The sequence below is a fragment of the Alosa alosa genome, chromosome 15 (assembly GCF_017589495.1).
Source record: "Alosa alosa isolate M-15738 ecotype Scorff River chromosome 15, AALO_Geno_1.1, whole genome shotgun sequence".
NCBI classification, from domain to species: domain Eukaryota; kingdom Metazoa; phylum Chordata; class Actinopteri; order Clupeiformes; family Clupeidae; genus Alosa; species Alosa alosa.
Window position 1 is genome coordinate 14,785,987 of NC_063203.1, and position 14,516 is coordinate 14,800,502.

Consider the following 14,516-nt stretch of genomic DNA (forward strand, 5'->3'; position numbering starts at 1 on the left):
AATTGTGACCATATTTACTAATGACACAGCAAAGAAGTCATTGTTCTGTTAAGCCTGCCATTACAAGCTAATTCTGCTATTACCTCACATCCAAACAGTATAGAATGAATGTGCTCCAGTGAGCACCAATAGCCTCATAGCAGTCTAATGCTTTGACCTTTTCCAAGGAGGTTTATGGGAGTTGTATGCACTCGCATCTTGTATCCTTCATCTCTCCCTTTCTCTTCCACAGAGCTATGACAAGTGCTTCCTTGGTTCGTCAGAAACAGCGGATGCTAACCGGGTGTTCTGTGGGCAGCTTGGAGCCATCTATGTGTTCAGCGAAGCTCTTAACCCATCTCAGATCTTCGCCATTCATCAGCTAGGTGCTGGATATAAGGTAGGAACATTGTTTTTTGCTGCAACCCTATAGTGTGTTGAGAGACGGACACAGACACACACACAAACACACAAATCCCTCTGCACACATATAGACACACATGTGGATACAAACACACACCTGCTTTGTTGTGTAGTCTGGTGCGCTGTCTCACTAGCTTTCCCTTGTAGACATAATAAAATTAATTAATCAATTAATTAATTAATTAATTAATTAATAAAACCCCCCCCACAAACACAAACACACACACACACACATGCCCCCATGTTAATAGAACACCCCCCCACACACAAACACACACACACACACATGCCCCCGAAAAACAACCACAACCACTGATGCAAGACTGATGTAAGTAGGTAAGGGCGTCAGGAAGGATCATCTGGTGTCATGTTCAAGGCAAGGACTCCCTCATATCTGTCTGGTAGAGATCGTCATTGAGATCGATCCCTAGTCTGCGGTGACACATACCGGTTAAGCTGCACTAACAATGACTGAATGAGAGAGGAATAGACTGGAACAGTTATCGTATATCAGATGTGATAAAGCACACACTATCAGAGCACGCATCGCCTCAGGGAGTTTCAAATATCCTGTCATTCACTAAGAGTTTGACCTCTGAATAGAGGTCATAGCTTGGAAAGGTACCAGTTAATGTAATGTGCTACATTATGATACTGATTTAATCAAGATAAAATACTAGGTGCTGCTTTGTAATATTAAAGTACAATGCACATTTCACAATAGTGAAGATCCCTTTGCAGTATCTGAAAAATGTTCACACTTCCTCTTGTGTAGTACATTTGAACATCTGCACGTTATATTACAGTATTGCTTTAAGTGCCAAGAACGGCTACATTGTGTAAAATCAGGACAGAGTAATGGAGAAATGTCACCACAGGATAGATTTTACTGTGATATAATACAATTTACACAAGGCAAGATTAGATGGTTGGGAGGGGTTGTCCAATTGACAGAGATGATGTGTGACTGAGGGGCAGACAGATGACTGTCACATAGAAATGATGAAGGTCACAACCTGTGAGAATATTGGTACTAGTTGGGACAGACATTCCAGTAGTTGTGTCCTCAGGTAGTTATTTACTTATGCACAGTATATCAAAGTCCCGTATTTAATTTAACATAAGTGTAATGAAAATAAGTGAAATTATCTACTTATGTATTTAATATCATAGTTAATCAGTGTATTTAATATCATTTATTTAATATCATCAACTTTTGTATCTTAAATTCAAAAGTCATGGCAGATCATATCATATATTGTCATTTCTTCTCAGCATATCATTTTTTTTAACCACATCGCCCAGCCTTACTTGAACTTAATTGCCACAGTTATATTTATATTTGATATTGCCAATGTTGAAATTAATTAGACACGTTAGTGTATGTATTTATTGAGAGACTTATCATCCTGCTAATGTAATTAAGACAACATTATTCTGCTTTGTTGTACCAGTAAAAGTGGTAAAACTCTCTAAATGCCATGACCGCAATTATTTCAGTAAAAAAAAAAAAAGATTGCCGTCTGCCAGGAAAGGGTTAAGAAAGCAATCAGATCGTAACTTTCCGATTGAGAGTGGAGTTGTTCAACTTCCAGGATGAAGCCCATTACTCATTCTCTCTGCATTGGCCTTTTGTGAGGTTTTCACTCTTGGTTGCTTCTGGGGTAGGGAAGACTTGTTTTATGGGCAGAGTGTTGACCAAACAGTACCATTTTCAATCCAGTGTTCTGGTCTCAGTAAATTGGCTCGGTTGTTCCTGTCTGATAGGAAGCAAGCTCTGACTTCTTGCCTTGGTGGTGAGCATGGCCTAGAGACACACTAGAAGATCTACAGAGGGTTTAAAATGCAGTGGGTTTGAGGGACATTTTATAGACTTGACACAAGAGCTAACACAAGATGGAGCACAGTGTTTTGTTGTTATTGATTCTCAGCATTTTAGCCATTTAGCATTTAGCCATATATGGACAAATAACTTTTAGACCAGGCAGCAACTATTGAAGTTTTTATTTTTTATTTGTTGAAATACAAGTAGAAACCAGTTTAGCTCAAAATGCTATCTATACCCTGCAAGTCTCAAATCTTTAAGTAAGCAACATTTCAGAGTTGTGTCTGAAAGGCATGACTAAGAAGTTGTGTTTTCTTCAGATATTATAAAGGTATACAGACACCAAGGATCAGGCAGTTACTATCTCTAGTAAATGAGCTGTGAATAGACACACACACACACACACACACACACACACACACACACACACACACACACACACACACACACACACACTCTTTCACAGGATGAGGACCCTCCCATGGAAGGAGGGTGCCAGGTAGCAGGAGAGGCCTTGGGGAGGCTGCCACGTGCTGTGATGGGTCGCCCCGCATGGAATCACCCCTCCCGGCTGTCAGCTTTAATTGGTCGCCCATCCATCAGAGGGTCGGCAGACTGGAGAGAGAGAGCCAATGAGGATAACACTGATTCCCACACAGCCAGGCACTTACACACACTGGGGAACGGGTGCGCGCGCGCACACACACACACACACACACACACACACACACACACACACACACACACACACACACGCACACACAAACAACACACACACACACACACACACACACACACACACTGGTGCCTTAAGTTCGTTTAGCCTCCAGCTGTTGTGAGCCCTAAACAGCCGCCCAGCAGGACAGTAGCAGGACCCATCTGCCAGTAAATATGATTAAACACAAGCCTCATTCATCCCCATGTGTCTGGCCTGCGAGGCCTGTCATCTTTTAACGGTGGCGTAAACCGTTTTAAAGCTCCATGGCTAATCTAGCAGATGCCCGTGGACACTACCAAAAGCAACCAGCCCAGCCCAGCCCGGCTTGACCGGCGAGCCCGGGCAGATCCAGACAGACACGCTGACATAACGTTAGAGAAAACCTGCCCTCAGCCGTGAGATTAGACAACCACAGTTCAGATGTGGTGGGAGTGTTTGCTCCGTGTTGTGGGCTGATGGTTGACGTCCAGGGGATGCCACTGCTTTGGTCATTGGAAGGGATGCAGGAGAGGGGGGGGGGGGGGGGGGCTCCAGAAGGAGCTCACATTTTCTACTGTCAGAGCAGACTATTATTTTTAAGATCTATTGCTTAAAAGTAATGTACCACTGTTTTCTTTTTCAGGATAGCAGTCATTTGCATGAAACCTGTTCAGTGCAACAGATACATTGAGTATGGATTGCACATTATTACTGAGTCATTATTACTGAATCCGATAACTATTTAGATGTCACTAAAACCTCAAATACTTTCTTGGTCACATGGATGTTTATAACCATATCACAGATAACACATCAGCCTGCAGAATCTTTTGTGTGATAAGACTGATACTACCTAATGTAATCGGTAAAATCTTTAGCTCACAGCATATTCCTTGTTTACAAGAATAAATAACGTTCAGCTGCGAAAGTTGGACTGTTTTCATACATGGTTTAAATAAAAGACGAGAGACCACCGCCGCATACAAAACACAGTCCATCTGTAGGCTGTCTCGCAGCTGTGACCTCATCCCACTGCAGTCCTCTCTGGCAGTGGACGCTGTGCTCTGATGGTGATGTAACGCTCCGTGGTCCTGCTGTGCCCCCAGCTGTAGTGTGAGAGGAGGGGTGAAGGGGTCGTCTGGACGCAGGAATTGGACTGGACACGGAGAAGCTGATTGGCAGCTTGCAGGGCTGAAGTCCTAAAGGTCTCTAATGGATATTAGTTGAGAGATTAATTAGATGTTTTATGGAGGCGTGTGTGTGTGTGTGTGTGTGTGTGTGTGTGTGTGTGTGTGTGTGTGTGTGTGTGTGTATGTGTGTGAAGTGAGAGAGAGAGAGTGTGTGTGAGAGAGAGATAGAGAGAGAAAAAGAGAGAGAGAGAAAAAGAGAGAGGTACAAACTGGTCTTGTGACTGTGGCATGACATCAGCTGATGTGCATAAATGGCAGAGGTGCTATCATTTCTTGTAGAAATAGGTGCTGGAGGTGTGAGGTGATGAGGGGAAACATTCTGCTGCCGGAGTTCACTCAAAATAACCTTGTGTCATATTTAAAAATTCATGACAGTGTACAGATGATGTGTGTGTGAGTTTGTGGTGTGTGTGTGTGTGTGTGTGTGTGTGTGTGTGTATGTGAGAGAGAGAGAGAGTTTGTGGTGTATGTGTGATGTATGTGCGTGTATGTGAGTGTGTGTGTGTGTGTGTGTGTGTGTGTGTGTGTGTGTGTGTGTGTGTGTGTGTGTGTGTGTGTGTGTGTGTGTGTGTGTGATACACTATGCTCAGTATTAGAGATCACGGTGGTGTGCTGGCACAGACAAGAGCTGATTATTCTGTGCTTGTCTCTGAAGATAAATAGGCATTGGCTGGAGAGACCTCTGCTCCAGTGTAGAGCTTACTCTAATCAACTCTTTTGCATCATCATCAAAGCAGTTTCAATACAGCTAGTGATGAACTGTGTAGAGATATTATCATAGAAGCCTTCTCTTTACCCTGTTCAAAACTAGAAAACTAGATGTTCCACATAGCGGTACATATATAATATGACCACTACCACTACCACCGTACCATCTGAAGAAAATAAAGCATTCCCTAACTGTCCCTCCTCTACTCATGTAGCTTATTATGCAGTGGTTGTTGAAATTCAATTCTTGTTTATGTATACGTCCACATTTTACAAAATGCTAAAATTTTGTTCCACATCCATACTTATATTTTCTACTAGGTCACAACATTGCCACATGTAACACCCAAATGTCAAAATAGCCATGAACAGTCTTGTCATTCTTTGTGCTTGTCAGTGCGCACCAGACTACACCAGACTGTGATAAACAGTCAGATCTCACACAGCCCTGCTCTGATTGGACCAGAAGAACCAGGAGCTGTGGAATTTTGCAAAACAAATAACAGGCTCTAGGTAGAGGTAGAAGTACATGTTTTTTTTGTGGCTGATTTATGTTGTTCTGTCGGAGCACAGTGTCGGTTTCTGTGAATATGATCAAAAAAATCTTGCCAACTGAAGCTTTAACTGTACTGTGTCAAAATACTTACATACTGATGTGTAAGGCCATCTTTTATATTCTTAAAACCATGACATCTAGATTCCCACACACAAAAAAATTGTTGGAGGGCCTCTAACAATTCAGAGAGAATTACGGACCTGAGGGGTGTCTGTCACTGGCATTAGTGGAGGTAAATCATGAACAGTACTAATGAGGTGTGTGTGTGTGTGTGTGTGTGTGTGTGTGTGTGTGATAGTTCAGATAACTGCGTATGCTGGTGCTGATGAGGTAATTGGTAATTGACTTGGCTTATGTTCTCTATCCTTCTGTTACTAATGACACACTCGCCAGCTCTTTGGCAAACTCTACTGGGCAGCATCACCAGGAAAAAAAAATCATATTAAAATTAAAGGTACCATATGTAAGTAGTTGGTTGTGATAAATTAGGGGAACATCCATCTTTTCTGTCTTTCGCTGTCTTGGCATTCCTTTGCTGTATGCCCAAACCTTTGCCTAGAGACTTATAGAGGGCATATGGGATAGTATTGATGTCTAAAGACTTCTAGAGTCTCACTCCTCTCCACCAGCAAGTGTCAAAAAAGGCAATATGATTCACACAAGAGCTGGGTCACATAATATTACAGAATCAGCTATTCTCTGGACAACCCTAGAAGCCTTTTACCCACCACCAACCCCCACGTCCCCGAACAGGTCCATGACCCGCTGCGTGAGGTCATTATGGACTCATGGGAAGTGAGTCGCAGGGCTCCATAAAGTGCAGCGCAGCTTATTAGCCTAGTTCCTGTCTTGAGTGGGCCACACTGAGGTTTATATTCAGTCATATAAAGTTAGTCACGGCAGGAATTCTCTGACAAGCTGACAGAGTGAGAAGTGTGTTCTGGGATATGAGCAGATGCAGGATCAAATCTGGCCCGGATCTGGCCCTGGTCTGGCGTTGATGTGGCTCAGACAGGCATGGTGGAGCACTGGTACATTTATTTACATTTACATTTATTCATTTAGTAGCTTTTATCCAAAGCTACTTACATATGTAACATATGTCAATTATATTACAAGGGCCATTCTCCCCAGAGCAACATGTTGTTAAGTGCACAACAAGGGCACAATGGTGGAAGCTGGGAACTGAACCCACAACTTTTCAGGCTACTGCATGCTAGCCCAGCTCCTTAGCAGCTACGCTACCATCGCCCCGTAACATCACTGACTGTCAATCCGTAGAACCGGGTGCAATTCCCGCCATTGCGAGTCTGTGTCCATGTCTGTTCAAGTGTGCTAAAATCAGTCAACTAAACTCAGCTCAACTCATTTGATCCTCATGATCTCTCGTGTCAACATCACAAAGCCCTCTGCACAGGTGTCTCATGTGTTGTGTTGACAAGTTGGTTTTAAGATGTTTATGGGTTTTTAAAACAAACACAAACAAGTAACAGGTGTAGTCATTTTGCAGAGAAAATGTTTTTTGTGGATGGTCATTAGTTTTAGTTAATAGTGCAGGTCAATCCTAGCCTGGGAACACCCAGACCTTCACAATTGTACAATTGTGAGTGAGTCTGGAAAAGGTTCATTGACTTAGGACTTCCAGCAGAGGCGTACAGTAACTAGCAGTGAAATTAAACTTAAATTGGTACATTAAACTCTTACCAAATCATTTCAAAAGTCTTGTAAACAAAGGTTTTAAATGCAGTTGTTTACTCAGTTCCAAAGAAATACACATCCATGCCGGATTAGCCATTGTATTTGCTTGCCCGTGTTTTAGGGACATTGAAAATGGGCTTCAATGGCTTCTTGGCCAGACGGACCTGCAGAGCAAATCCCAAATTTGCCGAAAAGATGGGTATTCCAAGGTTAGGTTAATCCAAAACCTCAGGCGAAGAGTGAAATCTTATTTTCTTTGCACGTGACACAGATGTGATTTTGATGTGTTTGGTTTAACAAGCAGAGGAACAACAAACATAACAAATTCAGATTTAATCAGCCTATTCCCACGACCCCCCTCCCCCCCACACACACCCTCCACACACCCCTCTTGTTGCTAATTATGATTACATGCAGCGATGGAGGGGAGTGTGTGTGTGTGTACAGTATATGTATAGACGTTCTAACACAAAAAATTAACTATTATTAATGAACTAAAACTTTCAGCACCAGGAGCTATGCTAGGGGAGGGAACAGACATGGCGACTTTTAAACGTGCAAGGTGATTAGGATTTTTTTTTTTTGAGGGTGTTTTTGAGAGTGTTTTTGCTGTTCACAGGGACACCGCAGGCAAGTGAAGATGCGTTCTCTTCTCAGTCACACCTTGTATTCTGTCTGGGTACTTTTGTTCTGTCTGGCGCCCACTGCCAGTGAGACAGAGATGAATTCTCCCAGTCTGCATTCCTCTTTCCGTTAACCGCCTGTGTCCAGGTTCACCTCGGATTCTTTTTTTGTTTCTCTCTCTTCATGCAGCACCTTCTGACACTGAAATCAAGAGCATTTTCTCCACCTTCTCACGATTCTTTTGTGTACCATGCTCCTCTCACTACTCTCTCTCTCATCAAGGGTCTTCTCTCCTTTTCTGCACCCCCTCATGTAGAGTACTCTCAATTCTGTGAGTCTGAGAGGCTCGCATTGCCACAGTAGACCTAAGCCCCTAGCAGCCTCCCAAAGAGCTTTCAGAGGCTGAACGTCTCTGTAAAATCTTGCTGATCCTTCATTGCTCGCCCTCAGCTTCTCAGCTCTCGCTGGGGTCGTGACCTAAACCCCCAAACCAGACCTATCTATCTATCTATCTATCTATCTATCTATCTATCTACTGTATCTATCTGTCTATCTATCTATCTGTCTGTTTCTGTCTGACTGTCTGTCTATAAGATATACTTCTCATTCAGTAGTGCATGCTTTTCTCATCTTCTCCAGACACACTTGCTCTCTCTCTCTCTCTTTCTTTTCTCTCTCTTTCTAATTCTCTTTCTCTGTTTTTTCTACCTGCTAAATTGTCTCTGCCTTAATGCCGGCTAAAGCCAATGGAACCCCATCGACCTGTCTCTCAGTAAAGGCCTCTATCTCTCTTCTTCACCTCTCTACTCCTGTCTTTCTGAGCTGTTACTCTTTTTATTCACTCTCTGATACTCTTGTCTGCCCTCCCTCTATTCCAAGGGGAGCTGCTAGTCACCCAAAGACATTCTCCTGTCTACACCCATCTCCACCCTCTGCTCTCTCTCTATGGAGATTATTTTATGTACAGTCCCTGGGGTGACATCCACTCTCTCCCTCTCTGTTGCCCCTTTAATTTTCTCCTGTCTAACTTCTTTCTCTCTCTCTCTCTCTCTGTCTCTCTCTCTTTCTTTCGCTCTTTCTTCCTCTCTCTCTCTCTCTCTCTCTCTCTCTCCCCCAGAGCACCTTTAAGTTTAAATCTGAGAGTGACATCCACCTGGCGGAGCACCACAAGCAGGTGCTGTATGACGGGAAGCTGGCCAGCAGCATCTCCTTCACCTACAACGCCAAGGCCACCGACGCCCAGCTCTGCCTGGAGTCCTCGCCCCGGGAGAACCCCTCCATCTTTGTGCACTCGCCCCACGCCCTCATGCTGCAGGTGGGCAACCGGACCCCCGCGCCAACCCCATCTCTTCCATCCCACCATCAACGCACCAATGCCCTCCATGCCAATGTCCTGTCTTGTGGTCTGTGTGCTGCAGAGTTTTTTGTGTTGTGTTTTTGTGTTTGTTTGTTGCAATGCCTTGTTTGTGGTTCTTTTGTGTACCATGCATCTTGAAAGACATGTAAATGTGCAAATTTGTAGATTTCGTACAAACTTGTGAAAGGCTAGTGAAAGCCTAGAGCTGTAAATGTGTACATATTGGTTAGAATACCATACACCACAACAAAATGTGTAAATATGTGTCTGTCAGAGGGTCAAAGAAAGAGAGTGAGAGAAACAGGGAGAGAGGAGGCTACAGGCATTCACTCCTCAAGGACTGGGTTTGCCATTCTTGTTTGTGTGTGTGTGTGTGTGTGTGTGTGTGTGTGTGTGTGTGTCTTTGTCTGTGTGTGTGTGTGTTGTGTGTGTGTGTGTGTGTGTGTGTGTGTGTGTGTGTGTGTGTGTGTGTGTGTGTGTGTGTGTGTGTGTGTGTGTGTGTGTGTCTGCGTGTGGTGTGTGTGTGTGTGTGTGTTTGTGAAAGAGAGAGATACTTATGTTTCTCATCTCTTGTTTTCCATTTGGGCCTCTGTGCCTTTTGTGCATGTTGTACGGTTTGTTCAGTCTGTTTATTACTCGGCCCCTTTGCCGTCTATTGATTTGTTTGTTTGATGGCAATGTTCTCACTCTCTCTCTCCCACTCTTCTCCTTTTTCCCTCCGGCCCCCTCGTTTCCTTGCCCTCCCCCTCTCTGCTTCTCTCTCTCTTTCTTTTACTACCTTTCTATTTTTCTTTGTTCTTCTTATGCCCTCCATTCCCTCTGGTCTCTCTCTTCCTCTCTCTTTGTTTCTCATGCCCCCCCTTTTCCCCTTATCCTCTCTCTCTGCCTTTTATTGTCAACATTTGTTAATGGGGGCGTGCTACCCTCGCCTAACTTTCCTGCCTGCCCCTACCTCTCTCCCTCTCTCCTTTTCTATCTCTCCCTTACTCTATCTCATGCTATTGCTCTTTCTCTCTCTCACTTCCTCTTATTCTGTCTCTTTATCTCTCCTTTCTTTCTTCTTTATCTTTCTTTCTTTCTTTCTTCTTTATCTTTCTTTCTTTCTTTCTTTCTTTCTTCCTCTCCTCTCCCACAGGACGTGAAGGCCATCGTGACCCACTCCATCCATAGTGCCATCCACTCCATCGGGGGTATCCAGGTGCTCTTCCCCCTCTTCTCCCAGCTGGACTACCACCAGCAGCAGAACGACAGCCAGGTGGACTCCACTGTCTGGTGAGGCTTGCCCACGACTATCCCCCTCTCCCTCACTTGCTCTCCCTGCAGTCCAGGTCCATAGTCAACTTCCTGCCCATGGCTGGACACACATGGGCTTCTGTCAGTGAAGTGGATTAGTTGGTCAGTCCTTGTACTGGCATAAGCTTTGTTTAAAGGCAGTGTTTGAATGAGGATTCAGTGTCTTTTCTCAGATGCTGGTGTGTCCATTCCACCCTACCCTCAAAAGATTCATAGAATGGACATGACCTACCTATTTTTATGACTGTGGATTACTTTTTTAAAGGATTGTTAAGTCTATTTTGAATGCACATTTCATTTTGACTGTTTTCGACCAGTGAAAGGTCATCATTTTAAAAAGTTTTAATTTGAATGACCTGGTTTTCAAAAGGTTTTACTTCCCTGCTTTGATTACGTCTTTGCCTTGCCCTAAGCTGATGGTTTATTCAAAACTGTCCACTGGCCGTGCATGTGTGTTTTAAAGCTGCTTTTAAATTAATGTCAGAAGGGGTTTAGAGGGGCCTCTTCAGGCCATAGGATTGGGGGAAGGTCGCGTCAGATCACAAGGCAGTCCTGCCAAAACAACACCCACCCGTCAAGTGATGTAATTCCTAAAACTGCTTTAAAAAAAATGCAAGAGAGTGCCATGCAGTATCCAGGCCAAGTATGTCACTAAATGCTACCTAAGCACTAAGCAGTGCTCATGGCCATGTCACACATGCTGTCAGTTTGCATGTCCATGTCTCAGGGAGTGAACTACATTGGTTGTACATGTGTCTGTGTTGGTTTGTTTGATTGTATGTTGCTTGTACTGGGTGGGTATGTATGACTGCTTGCTAGCAACTGCTTGGTACTTGAATTTCCCCTGGGGATCAATAAAGTATCTCTATCTATCTATCTATCTATCTATCTATCTATCTATCTATCTATCTATCTATCTATCTATCTATCTATCTATCTATCTATCTATCTATCTATCTATCTATCTATCTATCTAGTACTGTGTGTTTTGTGTGTGTGTGTGTGCTGCTGTGCATTACTGATGCAGCACAATGTGTGTGTGTGTGTGTCCTGTGCAGTGCCACCCTGCTGGCGTTCCTAGTGGAGCTGCTGAAGAGCTCTGTGGCCATGCAGGAGCAGATGCTGGGGGGGAAGGGCTTCCTGGTCATCGGCTACCTGCTGGAGAAGGTAGGACAGTCCTTCCCACATGCCACATGACACACACCTCCACTCTTCATACACTACCTTTACTGACAGAGTCCCTGTCCCCTGTGGTCATACTGTACATCATAACTAGATGTTTACATACAGTATGAGTCTCATCAAACAACTGTGAAACTGTGAAGTGTTGTCAAGGATCTGTATCAGAGAGTGGCCATGTGGGGGTGGGACACTGCCCTTGGCCACATTATGATATGAAGTCACCATCCTCCTTTCTTTTCATATTGGTGCCTGCTTGATAATCCCAGTGACATGCTCTGGAAGGCTGTTCTGATGGTGAATTTATATGGCAAATACGGTAGGCTTAGTTGTTGATTGGCAGCAGTTTGAAATCGCCTACCTATAACATTTGGAATTTAAAAAAAAAAAAAATATATATATATATATATATATATATATATATATATATATATATATATTCTTGATGGTGACAACTGACAACTATGTGTATGTTAATGCAATGGCCAGAGTTTATGGTGAGGGTATTTTGTATTTTGACAGTTAATTGAAAGTTAGACAATTATGTAATTATGTTTAAAATGATGTTTGATATTTGCTTAAGAGCCACTTACAATTTGTTGACTTTCCAATAATGGACAATTAAACGTAAGCGCTCCCTCGTAGCTTTAGAGTCTAGTGTGCTCCATCATATTCCGGCGGCGTGCGCGAGGTTTTTAGTCCCGCTCCATTTTCCCCCAGACTGATTGATGAGTGTGTCGTGGCTGATTAGTGAGACGGTAAGGGGTGGGAAGGGACACGGTGGCAAAGGTCCAGCCAGTCTGATTTGAAACCTGAGAGAAGGGGGCGAGCTCACCACGGAGGCTCCCCCAATGTCAGTCAGAGGAGAGTGGTGGAGAAGAGGCAGTGCCACTCCTGCCTCACGCCGGGAGAGCGATCGGGCAGTGGAGGCTACTGCCCAGATGACTTACTAGAGGGGAAAGAGAGAGCATGCGCGTCCAGGTGTATTGTTGTCTCTGCGGTCATCAAAGGGAGGATGACCTCTGTTTATTTCTCCTTTCTTTGTTATTCTTTCCATCTCTCTCCCTCTCTTTCTTTCTCTCTATTTCTTTCTCTTTCCTCTTCCTTCTCTTTCTCCTTCCTTTAGTCATGCTTTGGAAGTCACGATTTGACTTTGTAGAATGACCCCCACTTTGTCAGGTGTAATCCACGTGACCTGGCTCAAACTGTTACATTAAACAGCATATATCAGAGACTGTGCATTATAAACAGTATGTGCATTCATTACACACGCACACACACACACGCGCACACACACACACACACACACACACACATGCACACACACACAAGCACACACACACACACACACACACACACACACACACACACACACACACACTCCCTCACACAACAGTTAACTGTAGAACACTTTCTCAGAGGTGTCACCTAATTCCCTCTCCTGCTGCCAGTGTGATCTTTAGGGTGGACTCAACCATCTGTTTCTCACAGACACACACACACACACACACACACACACACACACACACACACACACTGTATGTCTGTGTCTCACACAATCACACACACTAACTCACATACACTTACAAAGATACTTTCCCTCTCTCCACTCATTCACACACCACCGAAACACACACACACACACACACACACACACACACACACACACACACACACACACACACTTTTCAGCACACCTGTTTGCACCACAGGTACCAGACAGGAGTGATGATGGCACACCTCCTCAAAGTTAAAGCACCTCTTTCAGTCTGCAAGGTCAAACAGGCACACAACAGTGGCATGCTGGGACAGTGGAGGTCCTCAGCAAACTGCCACTAGGGTCAGCCAATGTCAATGGCTGACCCTAATGGCTAATGTCTGCCAATGACAATGGCTGCATTGTTACAGTAATACACACTGTAGATGGACCTAAAGCTGTGTGATGGAACTATTGGCTGTGTTATGTGTGTTAAGTCTTTTCTTGGTCATTGAAGTGTGAAATATTACATAAACACTGGGAACATTGCCTCGCTGATAAGTCTTTCTCTCTGAGACGGTAAAAAACTGGACTTTTCATTCAGTGTCAGTCAGGACCATGCCTAGTAGTCCTTCATCACGTCATTAGAATATTCCCACTCGTGTAATCACTGTGAGTTGGATCACCCACCAGTTCCAGGCTATATTTGCCCATTACCTGTGGGCTCATAACAGGGATCATGTTGTGTTCATATTGTGGTGCTGTCAGAGAATGACAAAATGAGATTTAGAACTGTGTAATTTTGGACCACGCACAAGCTATTTGCTCTCGGTTACACAAACAACACAGAAGCTTGACAAATGAAATGTTAGCACACATTTTTGGTCCTGCTGTAGTTTTGTCTTTTTTGTTGAGTTACGTGACCTCTCACCCATGACCCCTGACCTCTCTGTCCTAGTCCTCTCGCCTGCACATCACCAGAGCGGTGCTGGAGCAGTTCCTGTCCTTCGCCAAGTACCTGGACGGCCTGGCCCATGGGGCGCCCCTGCTCAAGCAGCTGTGTGACCACATCCTCTTCAACTCGGCCATCTGGATACACACGCCGGCCAAGGTTAGAGCCCCCTATAACCAACACACACACACACACACACACACACACACACACACACACACACACACACACACACACACACACACACACACACACACACACACACACTGAGAGACACTGTGTCTGTGTCTCACTATGCTCATCAGAGCTGGGGTTGTTTGTGGCCCTCAGACAGGTCTCTGAAAGTGTAGCTATAATTGAGGTGTGCACCGGAGGGAGATGTGCTCCCTTCCTGCTCGATAATAAACCGTGAAGAGGGGGGGATGAGACGGATGAGAGGGGGCGGTTTGTGACGAAAACACATTCACCTCAGTCACTGCACTCCTGGACTGCCTCATGCATAAACAACACCAGACAGCAGAAATATATACACTCTGTATGTGTGTGTGTGTGTGTGTG

General features: G+C 44.3%; 1 protein-coding gene across 1 annotated transcript in view; it reads left to right on the plus strand.

Moving 5' to 3' along the window:
- The window catches only part of LOC125307776 (neurobeachin-like), a 296,002-nt gene that overhangs the window by 91,165 nt on the left and 190,321 nt on the right, over nucleotides 1–14,516 (plus strand). Inside the window, exons 8-12 of the mRNA XM_048263836.1 lie at nucleotides 233–379; nucleotides 8,818–9,015; nucleotides 10,193–10,329; nucleotides 11,409–11,517; nucleotides 13,965–14,117. Coding sequence (XP_048119793.1) covers nucleotides 233–379; nucleotides 8,818–9,015; nucleotides 10,193–10,329; nucleotides 11,409–11,517; nucleotides 13,965–14,117 — 744 coding nt within the window. The remainder of the gene's footprint in view (nucleotides 1–232; nucleotides 380–8,817; nucleotides 9,016–10,192; nucleotides 10,330–11,408; nucleotides 11,518–13,964; nucleotides 14,118–14,516) is intronic.